This window comes from Homalodisca vitripennis, chromosome X (genome assembly GCF_021130785.1).
Source record: "Homalodisca vitripennis isolate AUS2020 chromosome X, UT_GWSS_2.1, whole genome shotgun sequence".
Taxonomy (NCBI): domain Eukaryota; kingdom Metazoa; phylum Arthropoda; class Insecta; order Hemiptera; family Cicadellidae; genus Homalodisca; species Homalodisca vitripennis.
The window spans coordinates 144,406,714-144,423,418 of record NC_060215.1 but is presented as its reverse complement, the minus strand read 5'-3'; the positions used below and the strand labels follow the sequence as shown (position 1 = coordinate 144,423,418).

Here is a 16,705-nt window from a genome sequence, read left to right as displayed (position 1 = left end):
CTGATTGGTTACAGTCTCAGAGAAAGTGGTCTTAAACATTGAATTTGTGATGGTTTTAAGTTTAGTTAAAAAAGTAACCTCTGATCAATGCATTACCTGAAGTATTGTAAGTCTATTCACATTAAAAATCTAACAAGCACGTTTTGAAAACACAGTATAAGCACTATTTAAAAGCTTTAGTTGTTGCTGTCCTTAGGCAGCTTTGTACAACACTTTAAGAACACTTACCACAAAAAAATTTTATTTTAACAAACATGGACCCAGAAAAATTGTTTATGTTAACTAAAGAATAAATTCTAACACAGTCAATTTATAAAATAACTGAATCTCACAAAATAAATGAACAAAAACAGCTATAGCAGAATGTCTCAAATCAACAAAAATCAATCTAAACACTTCTGTGGTGTTTGCAGTATTGTAGTTAAATATTCCGCAAAATGCAACTCAGCCCTCCATCAAATTGGTATGCATATTGAGAAGACGCTAGCAGCGAAAGAAGTATTTTGTTAGACATCGAAGGAGCTTTTGACTACACAGGCACTGAGGCGATTGTCAATGCAGTCTCGAGACGTAGTACTGATGGTCAGATGTATGACTGGATAAGGCCTCTGCTCATGAATAGTGTGGTTATTACCACTCTTATGGGAGTGATCATCAGTGGAAGGACTACTTGGGGTTGTCCCCGGGTTGGCATCCTTTTTCCCCTTCTGTGGAACCTAGCTGCGGACGAATTGCTTGTCTTTTGAACAGTAGTGGTGTCTTTGCACAGGAGTATGCAGATGACATTGTGATTCTTATGAGTGGCAAGTTCAACCCAATAATCACAGAACTGACCAATGCTGCTCTGTTGCAATGGTGGAAAACTGGTGTGGTAGGATGGGCCTTAGGGTGAACCCCACCAAGACCACCGTGGTTGCCTTTACAAGAAGGTGTCAGTTGGAGGGTATTGGTCCATTCTTATTGAAAGACTTTTCCATTGAGATTGTCAGAGGCCAAGTACCTGGTACCTTGTTACGGTCCTGAACTGGGGGCCCTAAAAAGGTTCTTTGGTCTTTGATGCAATTCAGACGTGTGATAGATGGGTCTTGGGGACTTAAACCGAGGTGTCTGTATTGGCTTTATGTCTCCGTGGTTAGATTTGCACTAATGTTTGGCAATGTAATAGCATCCAAAGGATGACTTGCCTTGCTGTCACTGGGGCCTTTCCAAGTGGGCCAAGCATGGCTCTAGACTGTTATCTCAACCTCATCCACCTGACATTGTCATTCGGACTATGACCAGGAGGAATGCCTACTGTTTTCGGGAGGTGGGGCTTTTGGTTGACTTCAGGCTGCAACAGTGGGCACTGTAGAATTAGCATCCTGATTCAGGGGAATGCTTTGCACATGATTTCTGATCAGATGCCTCAAAGATTTTCCTTCGACAAACCCTTTAGAGTTGTTATACCTTTGAGGGAGGCTTTGTTGGAGGGAAAGAAACCTCTTTCACCAGCAGAGATTTAATGGTTTATGGATGCCTTTAAACAAAAAGTGGCACAGGTGCTGGGGTTTGTTATCTGGGGAAATGGAACTGGTATAGAAAAAGTTTTGATTTTACAGAAGAGAGCTCTGAGAATACTTACTTATTCTGAATCTCCAGCCCATTGTAAACCTCTTTTTGTTGAAGCTGATATCCTTACAGTAATTAATTCGTACATATTTGAAGTTTTCGTTTTAGTAAAGAAAAATATTGTTTCGTATAGATCAAGAGGTGATATACACCAATATGAGACTAGGAATGTGGATAAACTTGATCTGGTTCGATGTAGGCTTACCAAAACTGCGAGCTATCACTCTTCACTTGGCATTACACTTTTTAATAAGTTACCTGTGTCATTAAGGGGAATGCCATTTGCAAATTTTGTTACCAATTTAAGACACTTGTTACCCAAAAAACCCATTTCATAATTTAAATGAGTACCTTTCATGTAATTTTAACATAGGTTAAATAGGCCTACGTGATAACTGTATGTACTGTTCTGACAAAAATTGTTCTGTATTTTGTAAATTGTTGAATGATGAATAAATGATTTTATGATTGTGGGAATGAGACCATGTAATGAGCTAGTGGTCTCTATGAGTCCTTATCGCACAGTTTTCCAGGTAGAATTTACAGCCATTACGGTATGTGCCATTCTTCATCTGCGGTATAAGAGTAAGGCGATTAACATTTTCACAGATAGCTAGGTAGCATTAAAGGCATTGGACTTTTGTGTGTTCAACTCCAAACTTGTGTAGGATTGCTATCAAGTCATTTCTTCCCATGGTAGAATCAACAATGTGACTGTTTGTTGGGTCCCTGATTCATGAGGGGGTCTTTAGGAATGAAAGGGCTGATGCTCTGGCCGATTGGGCTCAGCGTCCATTATGACGGGTTCTCATTTGTTATGTGGTATTTCTAGGTGTAAATCTTTTGGGGCTATCTCGTAGTGGGTTCATGTTGAACATGAGAGAAGGTGCAGATTGCATCCGGGTCTGAGGATGAGCAGAATGGTTCCTTCCCTTAAGGTGGCTTCTGACCTTCTCGCCTTAAGTAGACTGATGTCTTCTCAGGTTGTGGGTCTAATTATGAGACATGATCCACCTGAGGAAGCAGCTACACAGATTCGGCATTTTCCAGGTGGATCCACTCTGTAGATTGTCTGATAGGCAGGAGGAACCTTCTGAACACCTGCTCTTTGATTGCCCTGCAATAGCAAGGGAGCACTATTGGAGCACGATCTTTGGTAGTCTTGACAAAAGTGGTGAATTTCCCCAAGAGGACCTGATCGGTTATTTTCCGGTGGTTTTGAAGAACTGCTGAAACCGTAGTAGACTGGTTCACATCATGGTATTTTTTTTTTTTCCTTTGGGATATTGGGGTGGATTCCTAGATCCTCACACGTCAACCTGAGCTTATTGTGTGCCCCTTTGATGTTAGAGGGGTAAGCCTATCTTCGTGCCCTTAATTAGGCTAAGAAGCTTTTCCCCTATACTAGCATCTGGTTTGTCGCCTGGTTGTTTATCACCGAAAAGAGCCCTTCTCCTTGCTCCCAGTCTCTCACAGTCCAGTATTATGTGTTTTGCAGTCTCTTCAGACTTATTGCAGAGTCTACACTCCGAGTCCTCATTTCGTAAACCTAGAGTGTTTAGGTGTTTCCTGAAGTGGCCGTGTCCAGTGATCAAGGCAATCACTTGCTTAACCCGATCCCTCCCCAGCCCCATCAGCCATCTGGTGAATCCGGAGCTAGAATCGGCAAGCAGTCTTTTGCCGAGTGCTTGTCCTTGGTGACTCTGCCACCGCAAGCGGTGTGTCTTCCTGGACCATTTGTTTATACTTTGATAAGCGGCTGACTTGCTTATACCACAACTCGGTTCTGGACCGGTGTATGGCATGCTTGCTCCGCTTTTGGCAAGCCTGTCGGCGCATTCGTTGCCACCTATGCCTGTGTGGCCCGGTACCCAACCAAGACGCACACAGTTGCGTGATCCAAGCTTGCAGAGAGTGTTAAAGCACTCCCACACAAGCTTGGATGAAATGCTGTTGGAGTCAAGAGCTTTAAGAGCTGCCTGACTGTCTGACATTATACAGATGTTCATTTCCTGGTACCTTCTGGTGAGGCCTAGGTTGGCACAGGCTAGGATACCATAGATTTCGGCTTGAAATATGGAGCAGTTCCGACCCAAACTGCCGCTAAGGGCAGTTCTAGGGGATTGACTAAACACTCCATATCCAGTTCTACCCTTAATAAGCGAGCCATCCGTGTACCAGACAAAGCTCTTTCTTATTGTTGGGATGTTATCTTGCGATTTCCACTCATCTCTGGAGTAGAAGTCAACAGAGAATGGCTTATTGAATACGAACTCCGTTCTCATTGTGTCGGAGACCATTTCGAGAATAGCGCTTGGGTTTACAGCTTCAGTGATGGCGCCATGGCTCGCGTTAGACGCGCCATTCCTCCACAAGCCAGCAACCATCAGCCGATAAGCTGACTTACGCGCTTCAGCTTTTATATGAACATCAAGAGGTAGAAGTCCTAAAGCCACCTCGAGGGTCGCTGAGGGACTGCTCCTGAATGCTCCGGTTACAAAGATTGTGCCAAGCCTTTGTAAGCTTTCAAGCTTGGCTTTGGCAGTTACCTGATTCACCTTTGTCCACCAGACTAATGAACCATAAGTGATTTGAGGCCTTACAACTGCTTTGTAAAGCCATAGTGCTATATGGGGTTTTACGCCCCATGAGATTCCTGCAAGTCTCCTGGACGTCATGAGCGCCCACTTTGCTTTGTGCAGGATATTATTAAGATGATCATTCCACGTAAGCTTATGGTCTAGAGTCAGTCCTAAATATTTGACTGTCTTTGACCACTCCAGCTGAGTGGATGCGAGTTTTCAGCCTAGAAAGAGACTCTAGGTTCTTTTTTCTAGTGAATGGTACAACTACTGACTTAGAGGGATTTACTTTCAGTCCCTCTCCCTGACACCAGTTGTGTACATGTTGAAGGTTGGTATTCATGATATCAACAACAACATTTGTGTATTTTCCCTGTACCATAAGGACTATGTCGTCTGCATATCCTTGGACATAGATTCCGTTTGTTAGTAAGGTCCTCAAGTAGACCATCTACTACTAGATTCCACAGTAGAGGTGACAGGATGCCTCCTTGAGGACATCCCCTTGTGGGTGCGATCACAAGCGATACTTCATTGAGATCGGCCCTGATCCGTCTGGAGCACAGCATGGCCCTAAGCCACCGGCACAGAGCTAGCTCGAGGCCACGTCGCTGTGCTCCACTTACCATTGCAGTGAATTTGGCATTGTCGAAAGCTCCTTCAATGTCTATGAAGGTGCACAATGCCAATTCCTTGGCGGACAGGCTATCCTCAATCCTACTGACTAATTGGTGCAGTGCTGATTCACAGGATTTGCCTTGCTGGTATGCATGTTGGTTGCGATGAAGGGGAGTGTCTGAGAGAAACTCCCTTTCTCAGGTGCCTCTCCACCAGTCTTTCTAATGTTTTCGGTAGAAACGAAGATAAACTGATGGGACGAAAAGATTTAGGGACAGAGTAGTCCGCTCTCCCTTTTTTAGGGATGAAGACCACCCTGTTGAGACACCAGACTTGTGGTATGTACCCATAGGCTAGGCTCGCCCTGAATAGTTCACATAGAAGGGTAAGGAGATTCTCCGGCCCTTGTTGAAGCAGGGCCGGAAAGATTCCATCCCCTCCTGCAGATTTGAAAGGGGCAAATTTAGAAATTGCCCATTTGGCTTTAGAGAGAGTGACAATCCTTCTGGCAATGGCCCAGCTACCACGACAAGCTCTTGGCCGTGAGCCTGCCTCGTGATTACCAGACGTTCCAGTGTCGTCATTCTCAAAGATACAATCAGGGAAGTGAGTCTCAAGGAGAAGTTTGAGGCTATCACTAGACCCGGAAGTGTGTTGACCTCCCTGGGACCTTAAAGATCCCAAGTGACCGGTTGGACTTGAGGCTAGCAAGCGTTGCAGTCTAGCTGCCGCGCTTAACTCATTTACCTTCTGTGTAAACTGCCTCCAGGAACTTTGTTTTGCTTTTTTAATTGCTAGGCTGTATTCTGTTAGAGCTCTATGATAGGACTCCCAGATACGGCTCCTTTTGCATTGATTGTACAGCTTCCTGACATTAGCCCTTTTGCGAGCGAGGTCTGCAGTCCACCACTTACTATTGGTTCGACTCTTCCCCCGTCGCAATGGGCAATTGTCATGGAAGCTATTGATTATAGCATTCTGCAGGTCAGAAGCTATCTGATCTATGTCTGTGAAGCATCGCACCCTTCCGCCTACCGATCCCAACTGTGACTGAAGGTCAGACTTATATCCCAACCAGTCAGTCCTCCTGGGATTACGATAGAGGACCTCTGCAGCCTCATCTTGCAAGTTAAAGAGGATATACCTGTGATCCGATAATGAGGCCTCTTCGCTTACGTGCCACTTATCAACCATTCCAAGTATTCCTTGTGTGCAGATTGTTATGTCAATAACTTCTTGTCTAATTCGTGTTGCGAACGTAGGGCGGTTACCTTTATTACATATAAATAGGTCCCTACTTAGAAGAAATTGTAAAAGTGCCTCACCTCTAGGGTTAGTGTTGGTTGCTGCCCCATCCAGCAGAGTGATGGGCGTTGGCGTCACAACCTAGAAGAAGTTGTTGACGTCTGGCTTGTGCTTCTTCCACCAGGAGCTCTAGGTCTCTTGATGGAGGGAGAGTTCCCTGGCATCATATGGCAAGTATACGGAGCCTACAATAAATTGTGCTCTGCACTATACCTCCATTCTTCCAGGTCAGTGTGCCCACAGTGAGATCTCTGGAGCAGAATTCGTTGAGGGTTAGAAAATCCAAGCCTCTCCTCAACAGGATGCAGGTTCTGACATTCCTTAGAGAGGTACAGTAAATTAACTTACCTTTGGTTTCATTTAGGCCCGCCACTCTCCCTTGGTGAAGCCATGGTTCTTGAATCAGTGCCAGATCAAATCCCTCCTGGAGGAAGAACTGGCAGAAGGCTGCCGAGGCAGCCCTACTGTGCTGGAGGTTTGATTTGTAGAACTCGTGGCATTGTCCTTGACTGTCGAGGAGACAATTGAGACCTGCCAGAGTCCTAAGTTGGCTCTACAGTTGGAAGCCTTTACAGCCTTGTAGCAGACCTCGTCCAGGAAGCAGACGAATCCGTAACCTTTCGGGTCTGGCTTGGATGGAAGGATTTTTCCACTCGTTTTACATTTCAGGTTGGGGTTCTGCTTATTGAACATCTCAAGTACCTTTTTCAGGTGTCTTCTTCAGAAGCTTCGGGTGAGCTCTGAAAAACACCCTAGTGGACCTCAAGATGTCCCTTACGCAGACCCACTCTCAGAGAGATATCATCTCCCAGAGGTTTTATTCTTTGGATAACTTCTTCCAGCCAACGTTTGGTGTGCTCGTTGATGCAGGAAGCAATTAAAACACCTTTCTCTAGGTAGGTGCCCGCAAACGATGGAACGGAAACCATCCTCCAGGGGTTTGGATTTCTTCCATAATTGCGTCCTCGATGGCTTCTCCTTGCTCTGCACTAAAGCTTCGCTTCCGGGTAGCCTTCGAGGGCTATGGCCATTTTAATCGCTGCGACCTCTCTGTAGGTAGCCTTGGGTGTGCTACCAGAGGCCTCGGGATCGTGGGCTTCGGGCTTTTGGGTTTCCCTCCTAGCCTTCTTTGTGGGTCCCTCAGCGGAGGGCGGGGTGACCAAGGTGCCTCTGGGGCGTTTGGCCGACCCCACCCCCGCCTTGGTACCCGCAGTTGGGCCCGGAGTTGAGACCTCCTGCCGTTCTGGATTCTTTTTCTTCTTCTTTTTCCCCCTCCTCCACTTGGAAGGGTCAAAAGCTTCACCCTTTTCAAGAAGTTTAGCCTTTAGTGCTTCTCTTCTTTGAGCAGTGGTGAGATTGGGCCTCTTCATTCTGAGGTTGCCGAGTTGCTCTGTGGCATCATCCAGCGTACCTGTAGACATGGGAGTGCTTGGGCTGTTGAGGAGCTGATCTTCTATATCTTGAAGGGATTTTGCTTCCTCAGCGCTTGTACTGCCTTCCTCAGATAAAAGCCCTTGCCATGTATGGGAGCTTCAGTGTGCAATGGAACCTCCTGTGTTCCTAAGGCACTTTGTTGAGGAGAAGGTAGGGATGTTGGCATAACAACCTCTTGAGTTGTGTTGCCAGGTGGTGGTATGTGCGAGGTAGCTTCAGGAGCTACCTCAGCAGGAAGAGGTAGGTTAGAAACAGCTTCAGGAACTGTTTCAAGGGTTGGTTTGTTTTGTTTTTTGTTTTTGTTTCTTTCCATGTTGTTCCCACGAGAAGCTAGGGAATGGAAGGTCCGCCCAGACAGAGCCCCGCATACCTGGGTAAGCTGCTTTTAAACTGGAGGGTCGCCGGTGTCCAGAGTCCGCATAGTATAGACTGGTTTGCCACCAGCCATTCAGCCCTGGCCTACGCTGTTCCACCGTGGCTTGGCCCCTAGTGGGAGAAATGAAAGGGAAACTAGATCGAAGAGTTGAGGAACTTTACCTCAGATAGAAGAGAGTGAAGAAGAGAGATAGGCTGACACATAGAGAAGTGTGCCAGCCATAGGCCTCCAGAACAAGAAGAGAAGGGATCTGGAGCATTAGCTAGGGTACCTCGGGGTCGCCACTACCCGTACGGCCTTGAAAGTAAGACCGCCCCTGAGGGCACATCATGGTATACTTCTGGGATAAGCGAAAGGCCCTTGAGGCTTATGTGCATTGCACTAGGCTACCCTTTAGAAGAAGAAGACGCTTTTTGACCGAAGTAGACTTCTCAGACCTGTTTATGTATATATATTTTCTTGATCTGTGAAACAGGGCAAACTCAATTATAAAACTAGAAACACCTTGAAAGATCCGATTCAACTTTCTTAAATTCCTCTTTTAATACATCTCTATCTGAGCATAAGCTCTTTGCTCTATCAAATAACGAGTAGGCCACTCCTTCTTTGACAGATTTTTGATGGTTTGATTGATAATTTAAATATTTAAATATTATTTTAACCTAGTTTGTAATTATGTGTTAGGTTAGTTATTTACCCGAAGAAGAGATCAGATTGCAGATCTCGAAACGTAGTTTCAATAATTTTTTTTATCACTGAACGATGGAAAATGTCCAGAAAAATCCGGTTTCTTTCACAATCCTTCCATCGTCAAAACAAACTTCAAACAAAGAAACAAAGGGATACCAATAACAAAGGGATTGTTGGCACAAGGCCAATAGACAAAGATGTCAGATTTACGTCATATGTCAAACACAACAATATGATTTTCGTTTTTTCCGGGAAAGCACGAAAAGTATGTATACGCTGTCAGCACTTATGCGATTCTTGACTGCTGACGTAGATATTCAGCAGCCAATATAATAATGTGATAGAGCTCAAAACCAACTACAGACTACATGTGATGAGAAAATTCTAGTTGTTATTTGATTTGATGTGTTTTGTTACAGATAGAAGACAGCAGAGTGTCCAACGTGCCGGTGGCTATTATTGCCAGCAACAGACCCCACTATCTCTACAGGTCTGTGTACTTGTCATACACAACATTTTATTTTATCTCTAATTTATTTTAAAGCCCAAGTCTAGTTCTTAAAACTGATATTCAAGTTCATAGTAAAAGTACCAAAAGTCGGAAATGACTGATTTCTTGGCCGTGATCGGTTATAACAGACAGCAAGGTTATTTGTCCTGCGATAATTTGTGTAGATGACAAATACTTACGTATGAATGCTCAGGTATAAATGTGAATATTGTGATTATTCATATTATAGTAGTATCAAATTATTTTACGTGCAAAGAAAACATACACTAAATAACAAAACAATGAACTAGTTTTAAAAATTCATGTAGAGTTAAAACCAACAAATGAAAGAAAATTTTTATCAAGATGGGCTTTGCAGGGGCTATCAATCGAATACAATAAGTAGGGTTCATACTAAATCACAAACTTAGTAAATTGGGTTGTGATGATGAATATTATGTTAGTAATATAAAGTATAACTGCAGCTTTTTAGTAAAATAGTTTATTATGATGTAAATCTTACGTCTTAAGGTTTATTTTATTACGAAACAGAAACTGAAGTACTTCTACACTTATAAATGAAATATTTAAATTTCTGTAAACAAAATATTTAACTTTTTGTGATCTGCCTCTCTGATGTGGCCAAAACTTATCTCTTGTTCAGTTCGGATGTCACCTTCTTTGTTCTGTGTCACCACTCTGCACTTGCGTAACCATGTACATCACTTTTACTCGGATTTAAGTGGGAGTATTTGTCTTTCTGCTCTTTAAATGACAGAGATTAAATGAAATTCTCAAATAATTTAAAAAATTTTAAGTTTGAAACTTTATTGATTGGTTATTTATTATTTGCTTTTAAATGAACCAAGTAATATGTAATTTAAGTTGTAGGTTGATCTGTTTTAATAGTATTTTTATTTGCAGAGTAAAAATAAATTTGCCTAATTTTATTACTTAATCTTCAAGAAATTTAATGGTATCAATGAAATACAATTACAATAAAATAGTTTGTAATCTTGATTTACAATGTCAATGCAAAGCAATCTTGAATCGTGTAGACTGTTTGTTCCACAAGCCATTTGTATGGTTTTCTCTGTTAGTTGTAGTTTTCCATCCTGCATAAGATGGTTTTATGGTACATTCAGTAGTATAATGAGGAGAAAGTTGATAGTCACCAGCTCTTTGATTGTTGTAGGCATAGATGTCCTCACCTCTTTGCAATTCCAGTTGATCAATATGCATAAACACTGCATGAATATGCAGATCCGTGATTGTTAAGATTTTGAAAGTTTTGTAAGCCTCTCTACAGCTTTCGATTGTGGCGAGGCTGGCAATTGCTCTTAAATTAATTGCTCTTAATTGCCCTAATGGATCTTTTCCGAAGGATAAGTATTCTTTTGAGGTTATGTTCAGAGGTTCCTCCCCACACAATCAGACCATATCTGATGTGGGATTCCACCAAGGCATATGCGTGTTCTTTGGTGCCACCAGACTTCCTATCCATTTCATTCTATGAACCACATGGACTACAGAGTTAGGTTTCTTGCTAGGCACGTCAACATGAAGGGTCCAGCAAAGATCAGCATCTATTGTTAAGCCTAGAAATGTAGGTTGCTGTTTTGTAGATATGTTAGGGAATTTGTTGTATTTTTTCATGCTTGCAAATGAAATTGATTTCTGTTATCCTCAATGGGTTTATTGCTAAGTCATTAAGGAGGCAGTACTGGAATGCCTTATCTATTGTGTGTGCAATGTCAGAAATGAGACTGAGCGTTTTTATTCTTAAACTATATTTATTTTCTTAAGTTATTTATTTGTTATATACCTGTTTTAATTAGTTATTTATTTATTTAAATTTTAAAATAATATTTAAATTGTGGCGTAACTATTTTGACAACTTCATGTTTTGGGAACTAAATTTTCCTTTTCTGGACTTATGCTAGTTTTCATATTTTATACATGACTTCTATCGATGCTTGTGTAAACTTTATGACAATAAACGTATTCTTATTCTTATTCCGGGATGCTTTGGTCACTACTGTCAGCAAGGGTTGCAAATTCATCGATGGGTACTTTTAGGAACCTCTAGATATGACCAAGTTGTTCGGCATGAGAGAGATTTCTGTAGTTTGATATTGTATTCCAGGATGCTTCGGTCACTACTGTCAGCGAGGGGTGCCAACAAAGAGATGATCACAGTGTTCATCGATGGTTACTTTGAAGAACCTCTAGAGGTGACCAAGTTGTTCGGTCTGAGAGGGATCCAACACACACCAATCGGCACCAAGAACGCCCGAATATCGCAGCACTACAAGGCATCTCTCACCGCCACATTCAACATCTTCCCCACCGCTCAGTATGCGATCGTTCTCGAGGAGGATTTGGACGTGTCTGAAGATTTCTTCAGCTTTTTCAGCCAGACTGTGGAATTGTTAGAGAAGGACTCGACACTGTACTGCATCTCTGCTTGGAATGACCAAGGCTACGAACATTCGAGCAGTAACCTCAGTATGCTTTATCGTGTAGAGACGATGCCTGGTCTTGGGTGGCTACTCAAACGCTCCTTGTACAAGAGTGAACTCGAACCCAATTGGCCCTCCCCCGAGAAAGTAAGTTACACAAAATATGTTTCAAAATCAACATGTTAGATTGTATAATTAATTAAATGATTAGGACTTTTCTCCTTATGTTTGGTTTGACTCAATAATGATCCAATATTTGAAAACGAATAATGTTTATTTTTAATAAATTTTTGTGCATTGCGTTCAGTTTAAAGTTTTATCTTTGTTATTTGTTTTTCTTTGTTCTGCATAATTTTTGAAGTACAAGTAAATATTGAATTTAAATCAATATTTTTCCTGTTAGGTTATAAAAGAATTTAAAAATTTATTTTAAGTTTCGCTAAACAGTTTGTCAAAAATGTTTAATTTACTGCACGGGAAAAAAATAACTAAAATAATTCTTTTTTGTGTTCTTAAAATAAAAACATAACTATATTCCTGGTAAACATTGCCTGACTACATTAGAATATATGAATAGTTTTAAGCATGATTAAGTAAGAACATGAAGTATGATGTCCTTCTTTTACCAGAACAGATTTAGCAGCTAAGTTGGTTTACACTTTTTATAATGAAATGAAAAATGCCTTTATTTATACAGGGGGAGTTAGGATTAAAAAGTTCTCTCTTCCACTTAACCTCTAAACACAAATAAATAAAATAAAATAAAGTCATTCTTATCACAATATCATAACTGGAATGTAAAACTAAATTACATTTAATAATTAATTACGATACAACAAAAATTTTGCATTTAAAAATTACAAATTGAGTATATTGTTTGGACTATAACAAAACTATCTTTAATACAATAATCAACTAATAGAATTATGACATCCTTATCAGCTTTCATTCTCCATTCACTCAGCTTACATGCAGTTACCCCAAGTGTGACCACAAGAACGACCAATCGTCACTCCCACCGAGTCCGCAGCAGAAAGTCCCTAACCTCAGCCCCAAAGCGATCGCGCTCATCAATAATTCTGATATTATCTAGGACAGCGTTCCACAATCGACATGAAAGAATGAAAGATTTATTATATAAGGCTGTCCGATGAATTGGAATTGATAATAAAGATGCACCCCTACGAGTTCTACGAACACTAATATCAGACATACAAACAAAATTTTGGCCCAAATAACTTGGAAAACCATTATGGATTATTGCGTGCAACAGACTAAGTAAATGAAGATCTCTAAGTTCTTTGGATTTTAATAGGGATAATTGCTCAAAATAAGGAGATACATGATCATCACATCTTAAATTGAAAATGAACTGAATACAATAATTCTGTGCACGCTGAATTTTATTAGAAAGCTCAACAGTCATGTCATTGATCACCACGTCACAGTAATTGGAGTGAGGCAAAACTAGAGTTTTCACCAGCATCACTCCGACATCCAACAGCAAGTATTTAGCAAACCGCTTGAGGCCATGTATACAAGCAAAAACCTTGTTACACATTAGTGACACCTGCTCAACTCATCCCAGGTTTTTGTTGATATTCATACGTTTTTTACTTTTTCGTTGTAAACTAGTTCTTTGTTGTTCAGTATCAGTTTTTGGAACAGTATTGATGTCGATTTTATTAATAAGCCTTTGATAGCATATTAATATACAGTTAGTTTTAGTTTAATTTAGTTTAAGTCCATGTCTGCAAGCAAGTCCAGTTAGCTATTGAGTCAATATCAGAGTTCATTAGTTGTACACAAGTATCTATCTCATTAGGTAAAAAATAGTGGTAAATTTGTAAATCGTCAGAGTACAGATGGAACTTTTGAACGTCGGATGTTAGCAGTTATGTCATCAATGTAGAGTGAAAAAAGAAGTGGTCCAACTACAGAAACCTGGGGCACCCCTCGGGTGACAGGTCTTCTCTCGGACAATCCCTGTTGTTCATGACACACTGCTACCTTTCAGAGATATGACCCTACCCACTTGACACAACCATCGGAGAAATCATACTTCTTCAATTTGATCAGCTAAAGAGGGTGAAACACGCAGTCGAAGGCCTTGGAAAAATAAATAAAGTCAAAATTGTTGCTTGTTGTTTATCCATAGCAAGTCCTATATCTTCTGTAATTTTATAAGGGCTGTGGCAGTACTGTGGTAAGGACAAAACCCAGATTGGAATATTACAAAGTATTGCCACTTTCAATAAAACTGAAGAATTGTTGGTGGACTGTTCTTTTTAAACACTTGGATAATGCAGGTAGTATACTAATAGGTCTTAAATCAAATGGAGATTTGGGGGAAGAACAATTGCTAAGGGGACGAATTTGAGTACGCTTCCATATATCTGGAAAGGTGGAGGACATTAAAGATTTATTAAATATTGCGGTAATAACTGGAAGGGTGACTGGCAGAGTGCTCTTTATGAATTTAATTGGAATGTTGTCGGCTCCGACTGCATTGCTAGACATCCTCATCACCGCCCTGAACACCTCAGCCTCAGTCACCGGAGTGAAAGAAAACTGATGGGCAAGACCGTCAAGCGGAGCAGCCTCTAGCTCTATGACATAATCACAAGCACGAGACAGATCGATAGGAACATTAGCAAAACATTTAGTGATTATATTAGGATTTAAATGGGTTTGTTGGTCACTATCAGATTTTCCCATTCCCAGCTCCTTCAGTTTCGTCCACAAGGTTTTAGTTGATTGTTTCTGAGAGAGAGAGAATTGTAGTCAAATCTAATTTTGGAATTTATATTTTGTTGCTGTTTCTAATATCTCAGTCTTTTATATAAACTCCAATCATGCTGATTCTTTGTTCACTTAGCCTTACGGAAAGCGGTTGTCTCTCTGTTTTTGCATATGACGAATAAAGTCAGTAATCCAGGGAGCAGGTTTTTTTTGTTATACGTTTGAAGACTATTGGTGCATGTTTATCAAACAATTGAAGTATTAGGGAATTCAATTGAAAAACCGTATCGTTCATGTTGTCAGAAATTTGTATTTCATGCCAGGAAATATAGGAGTGTTTTAAGTCTCCCATTACAATGATTTGACTGTAGCGAGCCAAGAGGTTAAGAAGTCCATGTTCGAATTCACCAAGATAACCAAGGTTAGGAGCTCTGTAGCAAACGGCAACTAAGATGTGTGATCTGTTAACACTGACATCCAGAAACATGTATTCTGGCCGGCCTGCTCTTGATGTGTCAGAGTATAGAAGAATAGAAACGGGAAGGTGAGACTTGATATAAACGACGACACCTCCACCACCCTTATGTAGACGGTCATTCCTGTACAAGGAGTATCCCATTAACTCGACATCCCTATCACTCAAAGAAGGTTTGAGCCAAGTCTCAGAAACTAGAATTAAATCAAACTGTTAAGAGCAAAATATTGTTCTAAAATTGTCAATATGGCAAAAGAGCGATTGAGCATTAACGTGAAGCTACCTTTAGAAAATGTTCGTAGGGAGAAAGTAATCGGCAGTTATTTTGTTAGAGGGGGAGAGCGCCAGCCTTTGTTTCTGTGTCGGTTGACTCACAAAATTCGTCCGTCCAGGGTCCAGGTGCTTCTTGGTCCATGCCAGGTGACTGCTGCCTTGTATACCTCCATCCGGCGTGCAGTCAGGTCTTCTCAGATGGAGATACCGGAGCCTTTTAGGTTCTTCTTGGCCGAGAATACTCTTTAATGCTGATGATAGCTGGTGAATCGCACAATGATAGAGGGTGCCGTTTCACTGTGTCAGCTTCTGGACGGGGTTGCTGACCAATAAGATGGCTTCTACTTATAGAATCCGGTTGCAGCTCAACCCCCAACTTGTCCCGACACAAATCCTCCACCAACTTGTCCGTGTCCTCACCAACAGTCTCCGCGTAATGAAGATCCGCAGGTTGTCGCGCCGCTGATATTGTTTAGGTCGTCCTTTCCACCAACCTACCATCTAGCTCAGTAACTACAGTTGTCAAGTTTGTCACCTCATCTCGCAGCTTTCTAACTTCTTCATTGACTGTAAGGGCTGCTTTATACAGTAACAATATAGTCAGACATGTTAAGTGCCTTAACTAGGGAAAAAAAATTGTGCAAACGGTATATATATATAGAAACCACATTGGAATAGAGAATCACTTGATTAATGCCTGTTACTTAGTTGATAATCATTTATATACAATGAGGCTAAGCGTGTATTGTGCTTGAATTCTCTAGAAATCAACGATTTGGCTAGTTTAGTGATGGTGGTGGGTATGCTTTAACAGATGTGGGACTGGGACATGTGGATGCGGATGGCTGAGGTACGCAAGGGTCGAGAGTGTATTGTGCCCGAGGTCTCCAGGACTTACCACTTTGGCTCCTCCGGCCTAAACATGAACTCCTACTTCCAAGATACTTACTTCAAGACTCATTCTTTTAACACTCAACCAAATGTAAATTTTGTTAATATTGAAAGGTGAGATTATTTATTGCTTTTGTCTTATATAGTGTTTATAAAAAAAATAATACTAATCATGGACTTATTTAATCATAATCTAATCACTAGAAACGTTTCAGTTTTTTTCCCCTTGGGGCGGCCTACTGCCATGCACTTAAAAACGTTTCAGTTTTTTCCCCTTGAGGCGGCCTACTGCCATGCACTTAAAAACGTTTCAGTTTTTTCCCCTTGAGGCGGCCTACTGCCATGCACTTAAAAACGTTTCAGTTTTTCCCCTTGGGGCGGCCTACTGCCATGCACTTAAAAGCGTTTCAGTTAATACATTATTGAATTGATTTTCGTTGTAACACGAATTAATTAATATTTATTTATTATTCTTGGAAGATTTTACAAGCCAATAGATGTACTTTTTGTTATCTGAATGTATGTTGGCTGTCGATACTAAACTGTTGTATATCAATATGTGTTTAGAATTATTATTTTCTTTTGTGTAACACAACAGATGTATATAATCTTATAATGTTTTTGCATACCAATATATAGTTACAAATCCAGAAATATTAATAACTGATTGTGTTAAATTTATTACTTCTTTGATACATGTTTTGTACTTGTTATTCATAAGGTTCATTTTATTATTTTAATTTGCATGTTTATTTTTAT

The 16,705-nt window shown here is 40.9% G+C and overlaps 1 protein-coding gene across 1 annotated transcript in view; it reads left to right on the top strand.

Annotated features, from left to right (window-relative positions):
* LOC124369655 (protein O-linked-mannose beta-1,2-N-acetylglucosaminyltransferase 1-like) overlaps positions 1–16,705 on the top strand; it is a 78,949-nt gene that overhangs the window by 39,900 nt on the left and 22,344 nt on the right. The window contains 3 exon segments of the mRNA XM_046827707.1: positions 9,033–9,103; positions 11,250–11,712; positions 15,870–16,060. Coding sequence (XP_046683663.1) covers positions 9,033–9,103; positions 11,250–11,712; positions 15,870–16,060 — 725 coding nt within the window.